The sequence below is a fragment of the Channa argus genome, chromosome 6 (genome assembly GCF_033026475.1).
Source record: "Channa argus isolate prfri chromosome 6, Channa argus male v1.0, whole genome shotgun sequence".
Lineage (NCBI taxonomy): Eukaryota > Metazoa > Chordata > Actinopteri > Anabantiformes > Channidae > Channa > Channa argus.
Window position 1 is genome coordinate 8,472,151 of NC_090202.1, and position 19,690 is coordinate 8,491,840.

Here is a 19,690-nt window from a genome sequence, read left to right on the forward strand (position 1 = left end):
AGCCTGTGGTGGAGCTTAAATGGGCATGATGCAAATAAAACAGCACTATACAGTCTGTGGTTTCCCAGAAACTACCACATTATTTTTTTTTTTTTCAGGAAATCACTTGACTCTGTGTATGGTGTAATATTCCGGATATTGTGAAATTATTAATAACCACTCTTTTTGGTTTGTGTTGATACTACAGAGAAACACCCATCTGATCATGAATCGTTAGCCCCCCAAAACCCTTTAATTAATAACCTTAATCTAAAGTGCTACCTTAATTTGTAAAACTACAATAAGTCAAAAGAGAAGGAATGTGCCTATTCGAAACTCTTTATATATTGAAATTTCGATTAATAATGCATGCATGAGGTAACATACATTTCAGAGGAAGCAGTCTGGGAACACGTAGGCAGGAAAAAAAAAATGACTCAGATCTGAAAAACAGATGAGGGAGAGTATATAAACCAAATGAACTGCTTGTGTAAACGACACAGTGCTGGCAATCAATTTTTACATTCTACAGCTTTTGAGGAACAATTCTCCAATAAGCAGGTCAGTGAATATAAATACTTATAGAAAAAGCTAAGGCATTTTGACATTTGATAGGCATTTTGTTATTTATATTTTATATCTAAGGTTGACTGTAAGTACAAAAATAGTTTCTAAAGTTTAAAAATGGGTCAATTATTTTCTCATGTAGGTTCATGTAGGTCTCTGTAGGTTGGCACGTATTACGAATCTTATTAGTAGAATTTATAGCCATGTAAAAGTTTTGTAATGGTAACTTAAACAAGCATAGTGTGTTTAAGCTGTTTAACTGTGGTCGGTTAGTTAAAAAATTAAGTCAAGTAAGTTTTCCCTCACAGCGAAATAGGATTTGCAGCTTAACTTTCAAACAACCACATTTAAGACAGGTGCTGCCGGTGCATTTACTTATATGGTACAAGTGACGGCTGGAAAAACTCTGCACCGGTTAATTCTATTTAAAACTCGCCATAATAACTAATAGCTAATAGAATGGGTAACTTATTATTCTCTTGTGATGCCACAATCAATCTATTCAGTTGTGTACTTTATACTGTTTCCAGTGGTCAGACTGGGGCTGGAGCAGCTCATGGTTGTACTTTTTTTGGCACATTAAAAGCATCTACTACAACTAAATCATGGTAAGTCTTTTCCTAACAGACATTGTCCTGAATGAGACCATGAATTCCCATTGAATATTTAAAGTACCCTGCAATTGCAAGACCAATTCATTTGTTGTTCCTGTAAACTGAAGCCACTTTACTTTAAGCACCTTTTTTTATCCGATGGCCTAAATAAGCAAAAGTATACGCATGAATAGTTTTAAAATTAAAGTACATAAAACTAAATTTTTGTCCAAAGTTACCTTGACATTGTGTGTTTGGGATCATTGCCTTGCTGTATAATGAAGGTCCTCCAACTTAGTTGTGATACATTCCACTATAAATGTGCAGACAAAATGCTTCTCTATACATTTAAATTAATTCTGCTGCTAACATCATGAGTTCTATCAGTGACTACTCCATAGCGTAGGTTTAAGTGCTGGGTCAAATGGACTCAGACACATGCCCTCCACAAAATGTAGCCATTAAACTGAGCCATTTATCTTTTCTACTAGCAGCCATAACACACTGCTATTCTGTCCAAAATCACCCCCTACTCCTTCATTCTCTATTACCCATATAATGTACACTAAGTTGTTTACTCAGTAGTGAACAGTCAATTCATATTTTGGTAACTTAACTATTGCTGTCACGTTGTGGCTTCACTAACAACTTTAATAATTTTTTTCATCTCTAAGATAAGAAGCATGTGGGATTGTTATCAGAGAGTAGGGTTCATGCTAAGTACATTGTGGGATACTTTGACTGCACTATGTAGTGGATAGATTTAGATACTCGACATTGAGACACTACTACAAAATGGCAAACACCCTATATCACAATCCAAATCAGAAAACTGTTTATTTATTTATTGCCAGGCACATTTAGGAACACTTAACAGCACTAGCAATTTGTCTTGGTGTTAGGTGCATACACATAATATAAAATATAAAATTAAAACACAAAGGTGTGACACACAACACATATGAAGTATGTACACAGAGACATATAAAATACAATCAAAATGAAACAATACGCTATGTAGGGAAGTGAGTGTGCAATGGGAGGTAGTACAACTTGAAAAAGTGAGTGATGTCCGTGAGTTGGGGGGGTTATATAAGGGGATATGGGCAGGCTGACCACAGTGGGGAAGAAACTGTTCTTGTGAAGTGAGGTCCTGGTTTTGATGGACCCGAGCCTCTTGCCAGAGGGGAAGAGCTGAAACACTGGCTGCCGCTCTTAACTGTGACTGTGACCAGACTGTGATGGAGTATGTGAGAATGGATTCACTGATGGCAGTGATGAGGCCGATGAGAGTGGTGTCATCTGCAAACTTCAGGAGTCTGACCGACCGGTGACCAGATGTGCAGCTGTTGGTATACAGGGAGAACAACAGAGGAGGAAAAACGCAGCCTTGGGGGGATCCAGTGCTGATGGTCATTGAGTCAGAGACGTGCTTCCCCAGCCTCACAAACTGCTGTCTGTTTGTCAGTCCGTAATCCACCTGCACCTGGCGTTCAGCTAGGAGAGCTTGTCTCAGAGCAGAGCTGGAACGATTGTATTGAAAGCAGAGCTGAAGTCCCATACAGTATCCTTGCAAGGCCAAATGCTGGAGGATGACGTGGAGGGCCATGTTTACAGCGTCGTCTACACATCTGTTGGCTCTGTAGGCAAACTGCAGGGGGTCCAGAAGGGGGTCTTTAATGTCCTTGAGATGGACAATGGCTGAGGTCTTAAAGCAGACTGGCACATGTCAGATCTCAGGGAGGTGTTAAATATGTCTGTAAACACCTGAGACAACTGATTGGAACAGTGTTTTGAGGGTAAAGAGGGAGACAGCGTCCAGGCTCACGGCTTTCTGAGCGGTCAGCCATTTAAACAGTCTATTCACATCTCCCTCTTTGATGGTGAGAGGTGTGAGGGGCATCTTTGGTGTGAAGCTGTGTGGGTGATCCAGGTGAGGAATTGGAGGGGGGCTGTTGCTGATCAATGGTTGGTGATGGATATCAACTCTGTCCCATTGTCTTTCAAAGCGGCAGCAAAACTCATCCAGGCTGTTGGCCAGACGCCCGTCATTCACAGAGTGGTGGGTTGTAGGCTTGTAGTTAGTCATTGCCTTCAGCGCTTTCCAGAGCGAGGCAGAGTCGTTGGCTGAGAATTGCTGTTCCATTTTCTCACCATGCGCTGATTGGGCTCTGCTCACCCCTTTGCCAAATCTGTACTTAGCCTCTCTGTATTTGTCTTGGTCTCCACTTCTGAATGTGGTCTCTTCCTCTGACCTCAGCTGTCTGAGTTTAGCTGTGAACGGAGTGTTTGTCATTGTTATAATTCACCCTGGTGCGTGAAGGAATGACACTGTCCTCACATAAGTTAATCTAGGACGTCAATCATCCAGAGTGTTAGTGGCAGACCTAAAAACATCCCAGATCGTACAGTCCACACACCTTAAGTTCCCCCACAGCCTCACTGGTCCACTTCTTTGATGTCCTCACAGCACGTTTGCAAAGTTTTCATTTCTGCTTGTACGCGGGAATCAGATGCAGCATGATGTGGTCAGACTGGCCCAGCGCAACGCGAGGAACGGAAGGATAAGCACCGCTGATGGTGGTGTAGCAGCGGTCTAGTACATTGTCCTCTCTGGTGGGAGTTTGTGTGTTTGAGTTTGTAGGACAATAACCAAGGCGTCCAGGTTTGTCCGTTCCACACACAGCATCTCTTCATCCACACACGTTGTCTAGTGGCGAAACGCAAGCACCGACGAGAATGAGCGAGGAGAACTCACAGGGTGAAGAAGAGGGCTTGTGGTTATTGATGAAGGCCTCCAGGTCAAAACAAGACAAAGTAGAGCACACGAAAACACACAGGTTAACTATATAGTGCACGATATCCTACCTCTACCATATTTCACAAATATAAAATTATTTCAAAGGTATATGCAGTGTGTGATGACTTCAGTGCACAACAAAAACAAATGAATTAGTCTTGCTGTTAGTTATATTTTAGAGGGGACTGTAGTTGAAAATTGTCCTTAAAGATCATACAGTATATTCGGTCAGACTTTGTCCTGACCCCAGTACTAACCCATAACATTTTTCTCACCTCCCTTCCCCTCTTTCTTTCCTCCCCTCCCTTGTCTTGTTCACTGTGTCCTTTTCGGCTTTCGTCTTCCATCTCTCCGGTCTCTAGGGGCTCCATTGCGAAGAGTTACACAAAGCGCTGGAGAGATACTATCTGTCATCAACCTATGGCATCGAGTTCTGCATTGGTTTCCCTGGCAACCTTCTGGTCGTACTTGTTTATCTATTTTGGTTGCAAGAGTGGCAGAGCTGCAATATTTACCTCTTCAACCTGGCGATCTCCAACCTTATTTTCATCTGCACACTTCCACGCCTCTCGTACCTCTACGCACGTGACCAAACGGAGACCATGCCCTATGCTTGTGTTATCAACCGCTACGTCCTCTACGTCAATCTTTACTCATCCATACTGTTCATGGTTTGGCTTAGCATGGACCGCTTCCTGCTCATTAAATATCCATTACGAAATCACTACCTGCTGAGGGTAAAAACAGCCCTGATTGTGACGGGACTGAGCTGGTTAGCAGTCAATGTGGAAGTTGCTCCAATGATAGCGCTAATGGTGCAGGACCTGCAGAATGGTAACTGGAGTCGCTGCAATGATTTCGCCAGCCTAAAGGGAAATGTCAATTTATTAGGCTACAGCTTGGGCCTAACATTGACTGGTTACATTCTCCCTCTTTTCGCACTTTGTGGTTTTTCCTACAAAATTGCTCATCTGCTCCATATCCAGGAAAGGGCTTTACAGCACAGAAAATCATACAGGCGACCTCTCAGGGTTGTTGCAACAGCAGCAGTCATGTTTCTGGTTCTCTATTCTCCCTACCATGTCCTGAGAAATATCCGAATCGCATCTGAGCAACGTTGGTTATGGATAGAGCCGTGTACAAAGGTGTACATAGAAAGCGTGTACATCTTGACCCGACCGGTGGCCTTCTTACACAGTGTCATATGCCCTGTCTTTTACTTCTTTATGGGTGACAAGTTTAAAGAGCTCCTATCTGTCAATGTCAGAAAGCTGGTCAATAAAAGACAGCAGCAAAAAGAACCAAGCCTGACAGCTTCCAACAAACAGAGAATTCCACAAATGTGTGTATTTTGGTAAAATTTGGTTGAGAATATTCGTAATTCTCTATTACTTTTATTATAGTTTTATAGTGTAGCATCTGAGACCCCAATCCCAAAGATTAATCTGCGACTGTGTAACACACTACACACCAAAGTCACACTTTATGTGAAACGCACATCACTTTGATCCACTCGTCAATACAACCAGTAAAATATATTAAATGTCAGTGACAGAGGGAATTAAGGCGACCGATTGCCCGTAAGGGGTTAGGACAGGAAGTGGTGTACAACACAAGACAAAGAATTAATTAAAAGGAAAAAAAGCAAAAACAGTTAGTCTGCCCTCACAAGACGCACTCCCAGATTTTTTCGTCTACCGGCCATACAAGGCCGGGGGGATTAATTTAACGAAAACCGAACACACGGACAGCAGGAAATAGTTATGCAAGCACTCCGGGCCATCCCATACACAGAAGACTATATTAAAAGCTGGTTAGCAGTCAATCTGGAAACTGCTGAGATGATAGTGCTAATGGAAACTGCAGTCACTGCATAGTATCTACATAATTACACTGGAATTTAGACAAGGTTACATTTGATGTTGTTGTTTGTTTAACACAAAGAGGATCTTGTGAACACCCTGAAAATCAAGGAAAACCGATGATGATTTGATCTCTCTCTCGTCTCTCGTCTTTGTTATTCCTGGATTTAACTGATCCCAGTTTGTGAGCAGCACGTACAAATCTGACCTTTCCAACGTATCTCATTTTCAGTAGCAGGTTTATTGTGCAATACACAAGGAGTGTCAGGAGTTTAAAAACATTCTTTCACATGGGTGAACGATGCCTGGATTAGAGAGTTGCAGGATTTGGAATTTGGTTGACGATTAAGCAATACATCACTGTTACTGTAGGATATAGTACCATCATAGTATATCTCTTTGGGTCAATGTATGTACATGCAAATTATATGTATACGAGCACATATTTAGTTAAGACAGTACATGCACAAAAAAGAGGTGTTTATAGTTACATATTTTCCTATTGCCACATTTATTTTTGTCAGATTTTGAAGTTTAATCAACATATAAAATCCTACAAAACACCATGTCTGATCTTAATTCTCTAAGTTACTCAGTACATACAAAAACAAAATTGTTCCTTCTCAACCTTATCTGATCGGAAATTGCTGTTTTTGTATGGAAAACACTGAGTCATTTCTAAAGCTGGGAGTCATCCAGAGGTTTCGACTCTCATGAAAGTCTCCTTCACATTGGATTGTCAGTGACCTTTGATGCCTTCTAAAGCCTTATAACCCCATTATCTTCATAGGGATTTAACACAACAATGAGGATCAGGTGCTTTCTTTCTGTCACAACTAATTATGCTATACTTGATCCATCATTTCATTTACACTGGCATCTCTCCCGGTATAAACAAAGACATAAGGCAAGGATGAAACATTGGGCAATGTTATCCGTATGTGTTTCACATTTCATAATAAAAGCAAGGAACGTGTTACTGAGACAGAGACAATCAGGAAAAAATCTGTAAATGTAAATGTTATAATATTTAAATAATTAAACATTGCAGTTCAGGTAACTGGGGTAATTGTGGCAATAAGGGCATCAGAGAGCATGATGCCACTTGTGCAGGTTTTTGCAGGGTTGTTGTAGCTTTTATGTCAACAATAAGTTGAGTTATCAACATTAGTAGAGACTCAAAACCAATATACCTTGACCAGCTTTGGCTTAAAACTTTATCCGACTTTTGAAAATGACAAGATTTATTATCCAGCTTTACAAACAGTTATGCTCCAAACCTAGGAGAGAATCCTTTTTAAACAAAGTATATTTGTATGAGCAATTTGTGCAGGGCTACTCACATCTCTGCGTGGGAACATGGCAAGAATCTTTGCATATTCTGTACTACATATACTCTTTGCATTTTTAACAATTTTACAGAATAATTCTTTATAAGCCATTTTGAGTTACTGCAATTAGGCCTCTGTGGTGCGGAAGAAATTTGGAAACAGCCTCACCATATCAACTAGAGAAGGATAAATAAGTTCATAAGATGCCCGCATGCACATCTGTGCACAACTTTTGGATAGAATGTGACTATGCATGTTTAGTGGTCCATTTGTGGATGCAGTATGTGGACCGATAAACTGTACTGTCTCCCTCAGCTATATAAACCCTCAAATGATCCTGTGGGAAATTCTGTGGTGCCAAGTGAATTTGGTGTATCTGAGTCAATTTATACAGAAGATCCTTCTCAGAAGATCAACCTGTCCAGTGAGCTTGAAAATATCATGTACTGTACCAAAAGTACAGCATTTGTCTTGGTACAGTACCTGCAAACAAATTAAAGTGAATCAGGTAATGAGGTTAAGATAATGTATTGCCAAATGCCATACAAACTAAAACGGATGCAAACTGTACACTCGCCAAGAGGAAATAAAAAAAATGAAAAAAAAATTACGGATGAGAATGTAGCAGTGACTGTAAAATCTGTTTTGAAACATCTACACAAAAGCCTAAATGCCTAAAAGCTAAGACTTCCAGCTGTTTCAAATTTAACTTCTTTTGAACAGTAAAAATAATCAAAGGGTTATTTTTTGTAACCATTTTGACCCACACTGGCCGGAAATACAAAAATACACATTGTTCATGTTACAAAATAGAAAATGAAATTAACATTTAGTCTTGCAGTAACCACTTCCTCTATCAAGATAAATTAAGCCCTACTGTCATTGCTTGAAACGCGGTCTATAGTGTGGGCTGTATAAACTCATTCATTTTTAACATGTAGATGGGTAAATGTATCATTCAGTCACTATTAATCCCACACCCAAAAATTACCACATGTAAAGACATTTACTGATACCAAAATTAATGAATAATTCCTCACTGTGATATTGCTACATCAAATTCAGCTGAGCGCAACCACAATCTGCATGTATGCATCATTTAAGGAAGTTTCTCACAGTATAGTCCTCTAAGCGGAATGTTGCTCATCAAATTTCAGTAAAGCCATTAAAAGCAAACAAGACATTTTTTGTTACACTTCCAAAGGTTGCTGGGAATGAGACTGGATGCAAGAAGACACACTGCACTTTAAGGTACCGTACCAGCAAGTAGTGCGGGTACCAGTGTGACACCTTTGTTTTTGTCTTGTATAGTATTTATACTAACAACAAAGCACCAGAAAACAAATTTAGCTGTATTTGAAAGACAGGTTCACTTTGCTTTCAATTGTGTCTTAAAACTCCAACAGGCAGCGTCTGGGACTTATACTGAAAACAGTTTACGCCCTTATCAGAGGTTTAAGGGAGGATTTTTACAAACAAATGCTGTTATTGAAAGCGAAAGCACCAGAAGCCAAACAATTGCTGTACATCAACTGACAGGATGTGTTACAAATATGAATAATATTTATTGTGACATCAAAAATGAACAGAGCAGCATGATGATGACATTATCGTGTGATCTCATATCTTATGTAACAATCTTGTCTAATGTAATGTGCATGCTCACCACAAACAGAACTTAGCGGCATAACAACAAAGTAGTATTCTGAAATAAAAATGCATGCAAACATGTATTATGAATCAGTGTACGTACCATCAAAATAACTTTAAACTAGGTTTAAAGTAAAACACGTGCTGTAATGACACATGCTGTTAATATCAACCTGTATAGTTACAGTGTGAAACATTTTTACATATTTGTTTTTCCTGTGTGTAATATGTGGAGAGGAAGCATCTGATGACACAGACCATTCAACAGCACTGGCAGGCAGAGGACACATATTAACTTCTAAAAGAGTTTTGGTGGACGCTCAACCCACTGACCAATCGAAGAGCAACGACTTCTGCCTGATTAGTAAGTTGAGTAAGTATTCTAAATCAATGCAATTTCATAACTACTACTACCTAAACAGCTGTGCAGAGAGCATGGTGGAGAACTAATAAGCAAAGTCATGTTGTAGCAGGGGAAGTGGAGGGAGGTCCAGGCAGAGTGGAGAGACTGGTCCTCACGTTATCTCTAGCTGTAAGTTGTAGACTGTAAATTTGTACTCGTCCCTCCAACAGCTGCTGATGAGGCAAAATGCACAATGTTCACACTATGCAAAAACATCATAAAAGGTTTTTCTAAAGACATTAAAAAGTTGGAATTAGTAACTTTGCTTGCATATCTTTTGGTGAAACTATCATCTTTTAGTTATCTTTTTCCAGAGCAACAGGGAAACACTGTTGAGGGATAAACAAAAATGACTTTATAAGTGGAAGACATGTGCTTAATTTATTAGATACTGACTGCTTATGCCTCATTTAGATACACATTTGAATACATTTGATCACTAAACCTGTCTTGAAAGAGCTTTAACAAGTGATCTCTCAGTATACAAAAACTGGGGAATGATTACAGCAACACCTCTTTCCATCTTCACATGGACAATTGACTCTCGTTCTGAGACACACTTGGCAAAGTATTAACCCGTCCTTTAACAGAAAATCACTTGACATGATATAATGCGCAAGAAACATTATATATTTAGTTGTAAAAATCCTTTTTTTTTGCTAATTACTTTTACTGCATTCCTAAAAACCAACCAAGTAAGACAATGCAGATTTTTTAAATGGTTTGCAATATTAAAGCAGTAATAATATTGGTGGAATGGACATAGGGCCCTCTAGACAGATACAAAATAACTATTAACATCCACAACACATCCATTTCTTTGATATTCCACCTCTTTCCCTCATACCACTCAATTATATTAGCATTCTCTTTAGTATTGTAGTACAACTATAAAAATCTTATTATTCTGCAATATTCTGTATGGAAAAGTTGATACATTTCAATAATATATCTATCAAAAATATTTACAGATAATTACCATCACTAAAGAGAAAGAAAAAGAAAACAAAGGGTTGAACAGCAGATAGTAAACTTTGCACCTAACAAAACAATCGTGCGGTGCCTGGAATGAATTGGACTGAATTTTTATGGGTGAGTTTTTATAAGTTTTCCTTCAGCCATTTGATATAGTTGTCTGTCATCCGACGTGCAATCAGGAAGTCAGTTGGCCACACGGTAAACATCAGTGCTCCGTGGAATCCTGCGTCGTAGTGTTCGTGCGTCACCTCAACACCGGCAGCACGGAGCCGTGTGACATACATGATCCCATCATCTCGAAGAACATCATACTCACATGTAATAATGTAGGCTTTGGGCAAGAAGCGTAAGGCTGCGTCTGGAACCAGCAGGGGTGATGCCCTCGGGTCAGCAAAAGATCGCGATGGTCCATCAATCTCAACTGCCTTCCCTTCAACTGCCAGCATTACAGTAGGAGCGGTGTAGTTGTATTTTCTATGAAATGTTGGTGGCAAAAAGGAGCTCCAGTTAACAAACTTCAGCAGGCTAGAAGACTCATGGTTATTGTGGGCGTTTGCCATCATGGCTCTGAAAAGGGCCTTGTCACTGGTGAAGTACTCGCTCCAGAAACGCACCATTAGGGTGCGGGGCAGTATGGGCATATCCTGGTTCTGCTGGTATGATGGTGTGTAAAGGTCCAGAGCCTGCAGCACAGGATAGATGAGTGCTTGGGCCTTTAAGTGAACCTCTTGTTCAGTCTCTTTTTGTAACTGTAAACAGAGACAAAATAATTGTCAAAACAATAAAATATCAGTTAGTCTTCTTGTCGCCTAGTGCCCTCTTTGAAGTGTCTCTGAAGGATAACTTTAGAAATTTTTGAAACAAATTGTTCTGTCCACAATCACCATACACACTGGATCTTGTCATTCTGCAGCCTGGATTAGCTTGTTTTGTTTTTGTTTGTTTGTTTGTGTTTTTTAAATGGGTGGTTAATATGTGTTCAACAGATGTTGGTCTACATGCTCTCAAAATACATTCCCTTGCACCACGGCTAGTCCGCTCTGTGGTGGAGTTTTGGTGATTCACAATAGTTTGGAAATTAATTGCATCAACCATTTGTTTTGAAGTAATGACAAATGTCATTTAGTGGAGGAGTCTGTCTGGCTGATGTGTTTCAACAATTGAGATTTATGACACAGACAAGCCAGCTAATTCAGGCTGCTGGCTGACAAGCAACCAAAGATGAGTAGAGAAAACTCCCTGATTGTAGGCAATTGTCATAAATTAGGTGTCTTAGTATAATTTCCTGTTTCTGTGTATATGTGCATGTACTTTCTTTTATGTATGTGCCCCCACAGCAACGCCCCAGTTAATATATAGAGTAGTGGTAGGAACTGAAATTAGAGAATTTGTTTGCATGTTTATGATAATTGAACTGGTGTTTTAATTAATTCAACTTATTGGCTTTTAACTTGTGTACCCACGTGTAAATGTTTAACTTTACCTAAACTCTATGCTCCCTCGCTACCTTCGATGTGGGTGTGTGTGGAAGAGATGAGCCCCCCTAATTGAATCAAAAAAGATTTATCCACTCAAAACAGAAAAAAAGTTTTTTAGTCATTTTAAGAGGAACCAGCAACTCCAGCTACTAGCGTAAAAACTCATGCCAAATCAATGTGCGGAACACGTTCTCCTGTGGCGACCCCTAAAGGAATAAGCCAAAAAGCCACTGATCTTTTGGAAATTAAAATCACATAGATGAAATAAAGCTTGGATTTGGTAAGTTACAAACATTAGAAGCTTAACCCAAGCAAGCTGACTGTTTGTCAAAACTTTATTTTAGAGTTCGGCACACTTGTCTGCATGGTACTTTCACAAGTAATTATCTAGCATATTATACACCAATTTATCTTTAGATTTTCAACATTATTGCCTGTTTGTAATTGTGCATAGCATAGGTGGAATTCTTGTATCTATAAACATGTACCAAGAAGGAATCCATATGCACTGCAGGCCTTCAACCAGCACAGGTATATAACGGTATATAACTACTTGTTATAAGCTGCAGTACACTTACTGCTGGGTATTCAAATTTCTCGATACCATAGGCACCTTGACTGTATAATTAGTGCTTGAATACATTTTCAATTATAAAATCCTTTTTATCAAAAAGATAACTACAGTATACTTGAAATCTTTAGTTTTATTTTTCAGCACCATGGCATTTTCCACCTTCATGAAGGAGGTTTTACTGTAAGGCTCTTGGATTAGACTGACTTCATTTTAGCTTGCTGGACCTAACAAAAGGACAATTAAGTGAACATTTATTTCTACAACAGCAAAATCCAAAAGACCCAGTATGTCTCTTTAAATGTAAAATCTTTATGAAATGAATTTTTTTTTTTTTTCAGACATTAATCACTGGATGAAGTTTAAAACGAATGAATATAGAAATCAGCCCATCACTCACTGATCCTCAGTCCTCTTCTCACTGATAAGCCAGTCCTGCTGACAGATGAAGGGGTTTTTTGGGAGTGGGGGAGCTGCTGTCTGTCAGAGAACTCTCTCATGGAAGGACCACCTGAACTTCCTCACTTTTAGAATCCTATGTTAGGCTAAATGTTATTGTACATACCGTATGTTTTTGCCTGAGTTTTTTATGTACACAGCAATGATGGATGGAAGACTTTGGGGAAAACTATAATTATTTTTTTGTTTGTTTCTAATTGCTTAACAAATGTTTTTATTAGCTACCTATATTGACTAATTAGTCACAGAGCTTCTAATGCATGAGCATAGAAGCATAAGCTGAGTCTTTCACCTCAGTTGCACTGCGTCTCTTCCACTGCATCTTACCATTTGCTCACTTGTCCTGTCATGCTACTCACCACTCTGTGTGGAGACCAGCTCAACCGTCAGCCACAGACTTGGGTAACAATTGACAAGGCATTTTATAATACTCAAAAGGACTGAAGCAAATCGGTCGTTGATAAAAAAAGGAAGTTTGATATGATATGCACCCTACGTATACCGTTTACAACTCTATCCTCGGTGTCCATGCCACTGACAACAGGTGTGGGGCCCATATAATAATCATATATGGACATGGGGACAAAAATCATGCAGAGTGGTCCAAAACCATGCTCCTGGTGGTGAATTCAGTGTGGAAAATGCTGTAATGCATGCATTCTGTGTATACAGCAAGGATTGTATTCAACTCATTAGGGCTCAGACTTATAGCTTGCCCACTTGCCTGAGGCAAGTAAACTCCATGACTGGGCAAATGGAATGAGTCATGTATTTGCCTGATCGGGCAGGTCGGGCAAGTCTGCAGTGTTTTCCAAAAAATCATATTTTATAGTAGAGCTGTGCACATCATCTTCCACCTATATGTCTAAAATCTTTATTACAGGTGAACCATTATATTTTTTATTTGTTGCTATCCTACCCATTTACTAACTTCCTGAGCCATTAATAACACTGACTCTCCCGCAGGATAAAGTATATATACATACACACACACACACACACACACACAGACACATTTTTACCAGATGGTTGAAATTCTTGCAACCTAACGATGAAGTAGGCTATTTTACAACACAAACCATCCAAAACAAAGGTGCTACCGGGTATTTCTGCACCTGTTGGTGCGTCGAGTAAGGGACAGTCAGCTTTTTACTGATATCTATAATAACGAAACATAAGCAAATAAAACAGTAAAATGTTTTGAGGAAGGTGTATTTTCTTTTCCTGTTAACAGTGACGTCATGTCAGTGTTTTAATATTGTCACTGCTTTATATTAATGTGTCAAAAACACATTTTATCTAATATTAATGGACGACCTTTTCTGCAAGCTGAGCCACAGTTGCCACACCTTTTTTAAATTATTTTTTAAAAGCACCATGTATTTATTTTGGACGAGTAAGTCTGGTTATTGGGTAAGTAAAACACATTAGCTAAAAAGCTTAATGTCAAGCCCTGCTCATCTTTATTGCCTAAGTGTTTGTACTGTGCGTGAAACAAAACTGAAGCTAAAGGATATTTTTTTTCACTCACAAACTAAACCTAAATCACTAATATAAAAGTTCTAGAGTTACAGCTAAACTTGTCTCCTATTACACTTATTTTTTTTTTTTACATGTGATCCAGAAAATTTGAGCTAATACCATAAAGAAAAAGCAGATTCACTACCTGCTGGGTGACTGCAGCTGCCAGGTTCCCCCCAGCACTATCCCCTGACACAGCAATACGTCCTGGGTCCACAGAGTATAGGGCCAGCACCCCCTTCTGGAGGAAATGCTTGACCACATGGTATACATCCTCATATGGGACAGGGAAGTGGTGAGGAGGGGCAAGACGGTACCTAAAAAAACAGAAGATGCAGATGATGAAATATTAAAGATAAATAAAACACATGTTTTGAAAGCTATGTGCACAGTAACTATTTAGAGTCAGAGAAATCGACTAGATGATATGTTTTAAGTGGGTGACAAGTGGAAAACAAAAACACAAATGACGGAGCAAAAGGCGCAACTGCAAAATACAGGCAGAGACTGAGGGCATTTTCCTGCTGACTCTAATACTTACTGTGAATGTGTTAGTTAATTTGAGGACAACATTAGTCCAGGGCTTTCAAATTTCATTTGGACATATTTAGAATAAAAAGCAAAATCACAGATCAAAAGATAAACAAAAGAATCCCAGGTTCTTTTGTGTAAAGACATAACTTTTATAAAGTGACATTTAGTAACCAAACTGACCAATGGCAAAGAAAATACGAGGAATATATTTGTAATATTCAATGAATCAAACTTTGTTTTTCAGGGCAATATTAATGTGTGGATTGTCCTTACGCCCTTCTTGTTTTAAATAACTACTTCGAAATCTTTCTGGCTTTTGAGTGTTGGAATACGTGAACCTACACTATTGAAATAAGGTACAAGTAAGGTTTAGTAATGTTGTGTGTTGTGTCAAATTTTTTTCTGCCACTGACCTGAATAGGCTATGTACAAGTGCTTCAGTCTAATCCACTCTACCCCTCTTTCTTAAGCAGTAACCGATCACTTGTACTCATGTCTATCAATTGTTGATTGATAGAGCTGAAAAATGGTTGTGAATTAGGAGTATTGGCAAAGGAAGGTTTCAATACTGGGCCAGTTAGACCTGGATTTGCCAAAAATCAACAGTGCTGCTGTGAAACGGAAAGGCCTGGTGAGACCCAAAAAAACCTGTTAGCTTCACTCTGCTGCATCCTCACTTCAATCTAGACAGTGGTTAATGAGGGAGGACAAGCACATATAACAACAGGAAACTGTGTGTGAGAGAGAGACAGAGAATGGGGGATAAAGTGGGAGTTACTTTCCATAATAAAAAGCAAACAGAAATTGTGCAGATGAAGAGTCCCAGGCCAGCGCCTACAACACTTTTCACTTTGTTTATGCGTGAACCACTGTGTGTTTTACACTATAGTTGTTTGTTCGAGTACATATGAAATACTTACTCCACAGACAGAACCACTGCATTTAGCTGAGTGACAATATTTCTGGCCAGGAGATCATATGGACTCATTCCTGCATGGATAGATCAGAAAATAAATTCTGAAGTTACACAAACCATCACAATAAGCCACATCCACCCATCCCTAATATCACATATTAGGAACAGATTGTAAGAACAGCATGAGATGTGTTAGACTGACTGTCATGTCTTAAGGTTTTGATTAGCGGGGGTAACCTCCCTCTGAGGTCTCCGCTGCTCCTGCAGACGGTGTGTTATTTCCTCAGAACACTGTGAAAGCTCTGTGGCTCGTGTTCAATAGTTGGTTTATTGTTTATGATCTTGTCAGTATAGCTGTCCTGGGGAGTCTGCATTTGGCTGTAAATTAATCTGCCACATCAATCGAAAGGGGATTTTTTTTTTATTACCCATTCATTTACCCACTAGTCTTTATCAGCCAGAGAGTTACTGTATAATACGTGTGATCGAGAAGAAGAAAGGCCAACTTCTCAACTTACGGGAGCTCCCCAGACACCATCCTCCACCGTGCAGGTATATGACAGCTCTCCTGAGCTCAGCCCCCTGCTGCTTCGGCTGATACAGCACCACCTCGACTCCATCAAACTTCTCTTCTGTCACCTTCACACGCTCATCAGACAGAGGCACTATCTTTTCAACCAGAGTAATGAAGTACATTACTCCCATGTAGTCCTTCAGCCCCAGTAATTCACTGAGGTCTGCCTGGGAAGGGAACAGACACCGTAATATAAAGAAACTGCAAAGGTGAAGAATACATCGATGTTAATCGAAAATGAAGCATTACACTATATTACTTATGTAAACAATTATCAACTGTTCTATATTTTCTCACTAAATATATAGCAAAACTACTACTGAGATAGAAAGGGAAATTATAGTCATGTGGAAGTTGCCTATTAAAAGGTAACCACCTCCCCATTAATAGAAATGCTTTTATTTTTAACTGTGTATTTGAGAGCTCAGAATTTGATCTTTATGCCATATTATGCCACTTATTTTTTGGTTTGTTTTGTTTTCAGATGTAACAGCCAAATGCAAGGTTATAAAAGCATGACTTGTCCTCCATTATGTGTGATGAGTAAGATGGGTAGGCTGGCATGAGATTAATCAGCTGATGCTTTTCTACTTTAGACTCATCAAAGACTCACACCCTGAGGTCTGGGTTATATCAGAGAATCACATCAGTGTGAAAAATCTAAATAAGAAATAATGGAGGCAGTGCATGCTCTGGAGAAATAAAATACCAAAAGTCTTAAAAGAGCAAGTTGCAGTAAAACCTTCTGATATGAACATTTTTATGTTTAATATCTGGCTTGAAAAACTAAGAAAATACATAGACTAGATATAGTATAAGATACACAATTTGAACTAACTCACATACGCATCCTTAATGTAAATAATTATAAAGTGATTTTTTTAAGTTATATGTGCATTACCTGAATAAAATTTAAACCAATAATTGTAGGTAATAAATCATGGCCCACACAAGCATCTACAGTAAGACCAGTTTCCTTAATAGGGTCTATTATTAGAACAGGTGAGCAGGACTATACAAAACATGGATTAGCTTGTGACATAATCTGGTGTAACCAGCATGAACATCCAGATCAGCAAAATGCAATAAACCTTTAACCTGCCACCATTTCTACTCTGAGAAATAAAGAAAGAAAACAAGCTGCTGTGTTTGGTATTTAATACACAGCAATAAATCATATTATTTTAACATGTGCTAAAGCACAAATAAAAAAATAAAATAAAATAAAAAACGTCAAAGGAGAAAGCCTATACCCATAAATATGTATTTCCAAACCAATTGTGGGATGCAGGCACCCAGCTGTTCCTTACCAGGTGGCTGAGACTTCTGAAGAAAGAGTTGGTCAACATGAGTTTCCATCTCTCTTCTATCTCCTCCGGAATGGGCTCGTAAATGTAATAAGCGGTAAAAGAGCAGAGAGCGACGAATACAACGATGCTTCCCACCCTCATTTTACAACGCGCGTCCCCCCAGCAGTTGACTTCAGGATGCAAACACACGAACAGGCTGCGCTGTTAACAAGTTGCTCCGGTGCGCGGCAAAGCCCAAGCTCGGAATTAATTTTGGATCCTGACCAGCTAAATATGGCGGCACGTGTTTGGTGTCATTTGATGGTTATCGACGTACATGCTCGGAGCTTTTCTTCGGCCGCGCCTGCCGTAATGCATGTCTGCCTCGTGGAGCGGCAGAATTAATTGAAGGGTCGGGGGGATATGGAGAGAGGAGCGCGCGCGCTGTGTGCTCACGAGGCAGAACCGTCCCACCTTGGCCCGCACCGCGAATTCCTCAGGTGCTCACACGCGACCAAACTGTACTAAAGTGCAAATTTGTTCAAGCACAAATAGCATGACTTCAAAAACAGTGGCTTCTTCGACTTTTTTTTGTTTGTTTGTTTGTTTTTTTTAAATATATTTTTATATTATTATAAGTCTGAAGGCTCGGGCTTGTAGTGTTTTCTCAATTTTAATCACTGCACGAGTTTTAGTTTTTCCCGTGATAAAAACTGAACGTCTGAAGCCTGTGTATCCCTGTGTACCTTCAGTGTGGATACAGCAAAAAGAAATGACTTAGTGCAGCTGAACAGCTACGGTTGCAAGGCAACCTAATCTAATTATATTATTGGTGACAGAGCAAGATGAGATGCCTCCTTTCCTGCCAGGCCTGACAGCTGGTTTAGTGCTGCAGGAGTCTGAAAAAGAAGTTGTGGTAAGGTCATGGGAGTTGTTTTTCCTCCCAGGATACTATTTGGGTTTTGTTTTGTTTACTTGTGGTTTTATGGCTATTTTCACGCCAGAGGTAAAACTGCAGGCCACTACATCTGTGTGGATGACAGACAAACTCACACAGGTAGACGTAGTCTAGTATTATACACAAACAATATTAATACTCACTTGGACAAGTCCATAACTACTGACAAGCTCCGATATCAAAGCTGACCAGGGGAAATTTATTACACATGCAGGATTCTCATATGATATGCATGTGTTTATAGAGATTTACTTTGCGACAGAGCATTTTAATCTAAATATGAGCCTCACTTACTTCACCGTTACAGAAACCATAAAAAAAAAAAAAAAAAAAAGATATTGGTTGCCCTCAAGAAAATGCAGCTTAAACAAAGGCACCAATGTTTTGAGATGGGGGAACAAAGCAGAGATTAAAAGCCTGGGTCACAGTGGATGTTATTTTCCACTATTTCACTTTCTGTAGTTTGAACAGAGTGTGTGTGCACAGTGTTACAGTGTAACAGTTGATAAGCAGCCTTCATCACATAAAGTGGAACCCAATGCTGTGAAATGGAAATAAAGAGTAAAACAAAGATGTTTTTGAGGTTTTTTTTAATTATCAACATAATATTTAATGCTTATTCAGATAGCACAAATGTTCCTTAATCAGAAGTAACAAAAATGGTTAAGGAGTGTATTAAATATATAAATAAGAGGAAAGTATATTGGTGCAAAACTTGGTATTTTCCTTTATGAACCCTCTAGGTAGAGTAATTAAATTCAGGATGTAATATCAGGTGTCTGATCTTTAAAAAAGCTAACACTTAATGACTGTTAGGTGGCACCAGGTGTGTTAAATTGGTATTGCACTTTTAAAAATGCAAGTGAGTCGATCTCCAGGGGAAGTCTTAAGCTGTTTGCTAATAGCAGCAAAGACAATGCACTAAGGAAAATGAACCTGGAAAACCTTCATAAAGCTGGAGAGTGATGTAAAATTAATATAAAGCCTTCAGGGATACCAGTACCAAAGACGCTTCCAAGAAGTTTAAGACCAAGGTTTAAGACCAAAGTAACTGTAAGAGGCATTAGAAAACTTGCTCGAGAGTTATGTATGAATCCCTAAAAAAACAGCAAGGGAGCTGACGAAGTCTTTAGAGGCAACTAGAATAAAAGTTCACACCTCCACAGTCAAGCATAGTCTGCACAAGTCTGGACTGTTTGAAAGAAAAGCATGCAGGAGGCCACTGCT

At 39.2% G+C, this 19,690-nt stretch overlaps 2 protein-coding genes across 2 annotated transcripts; one reads left to right on the forward strand and one right to left on the reverse strand.

Moving 5' to 3' along the window:
- Nucleotides 1-414: 414 nt before the first annotated feature.
- Nucleotides 415-8,827, forward strand: LOC137129352 (succinate receptor 1-like). Its single transcript, XM_067508402.1, has 3 exons — nucleotides 415-540; nucleotides 1,077-1,154; nucleotides 4,302-8,827. Exons 2-3 carry the CDS (start codon nucleotides 1,152-1,154, stop codon nucleotides 5,295-5,297), a joined length of 999 nt encoding a protein of 332 aa, XP_067364503.1. The 5' UTR covers nucleotides 415-540; nucleotides 1,077-1,151; the 3' UTR covers nucleotides 5,298-8,827.
- A 16-nt stretch (nucleotides 8,828-8,843) lies between these two features.
- On the reverse strand, nucleotides 8,844-17,980 carry aadac (arylacetamide deacetylase). Its single transcript, XM_067508401.1, has 5 exons — nucleotides 17,527-17,980; nucleotides 16,161-16,383; nucleotides 15,647-15,716; nucleotides 14,338-14,509; nucleotides 8,844-10,912 (listed from the first exon to the last, which is right to left on the reverse strand). Exons 1-5 carry the CDS (start codon nucleotides 17,665-17,667, stop codon nucleotides 10,286-10,288), a joined length of 1,233 nt encoding a protein of 410 aa, XP_067364502.1. The 5' UTR covers nucleotides 17,668-17,980; the 3' UTR covers nucleotides 8,844-10,285.
- Nucleotides 17,981-19,690: the final 1,710 nt, after the last annotated feature.

Coding starts and splice junctions, on each gene's coding strand:
- aadac (XM_067508401.1), bottom strand. CDS start 17,667: ATGAGGGTGGGAAGCATCGTTGTATTCGTCGCTCTCTGCTCTTTTACC. Junction 15,717..16,160: donor ATGGTGTCTGGGGAGCTCCC/GTAAGTTGAGAA, acceptor CTATCCATGCAG/GAATGAGTCCATATGATCTC. Junction 14,510..15,646: donor GCAGTGGTTCTGTCTGTGGA/GTAAGTATTTCA, acceptor CTGTTTTTTTAG/GTACCGTCTTGCCCCTCCTC.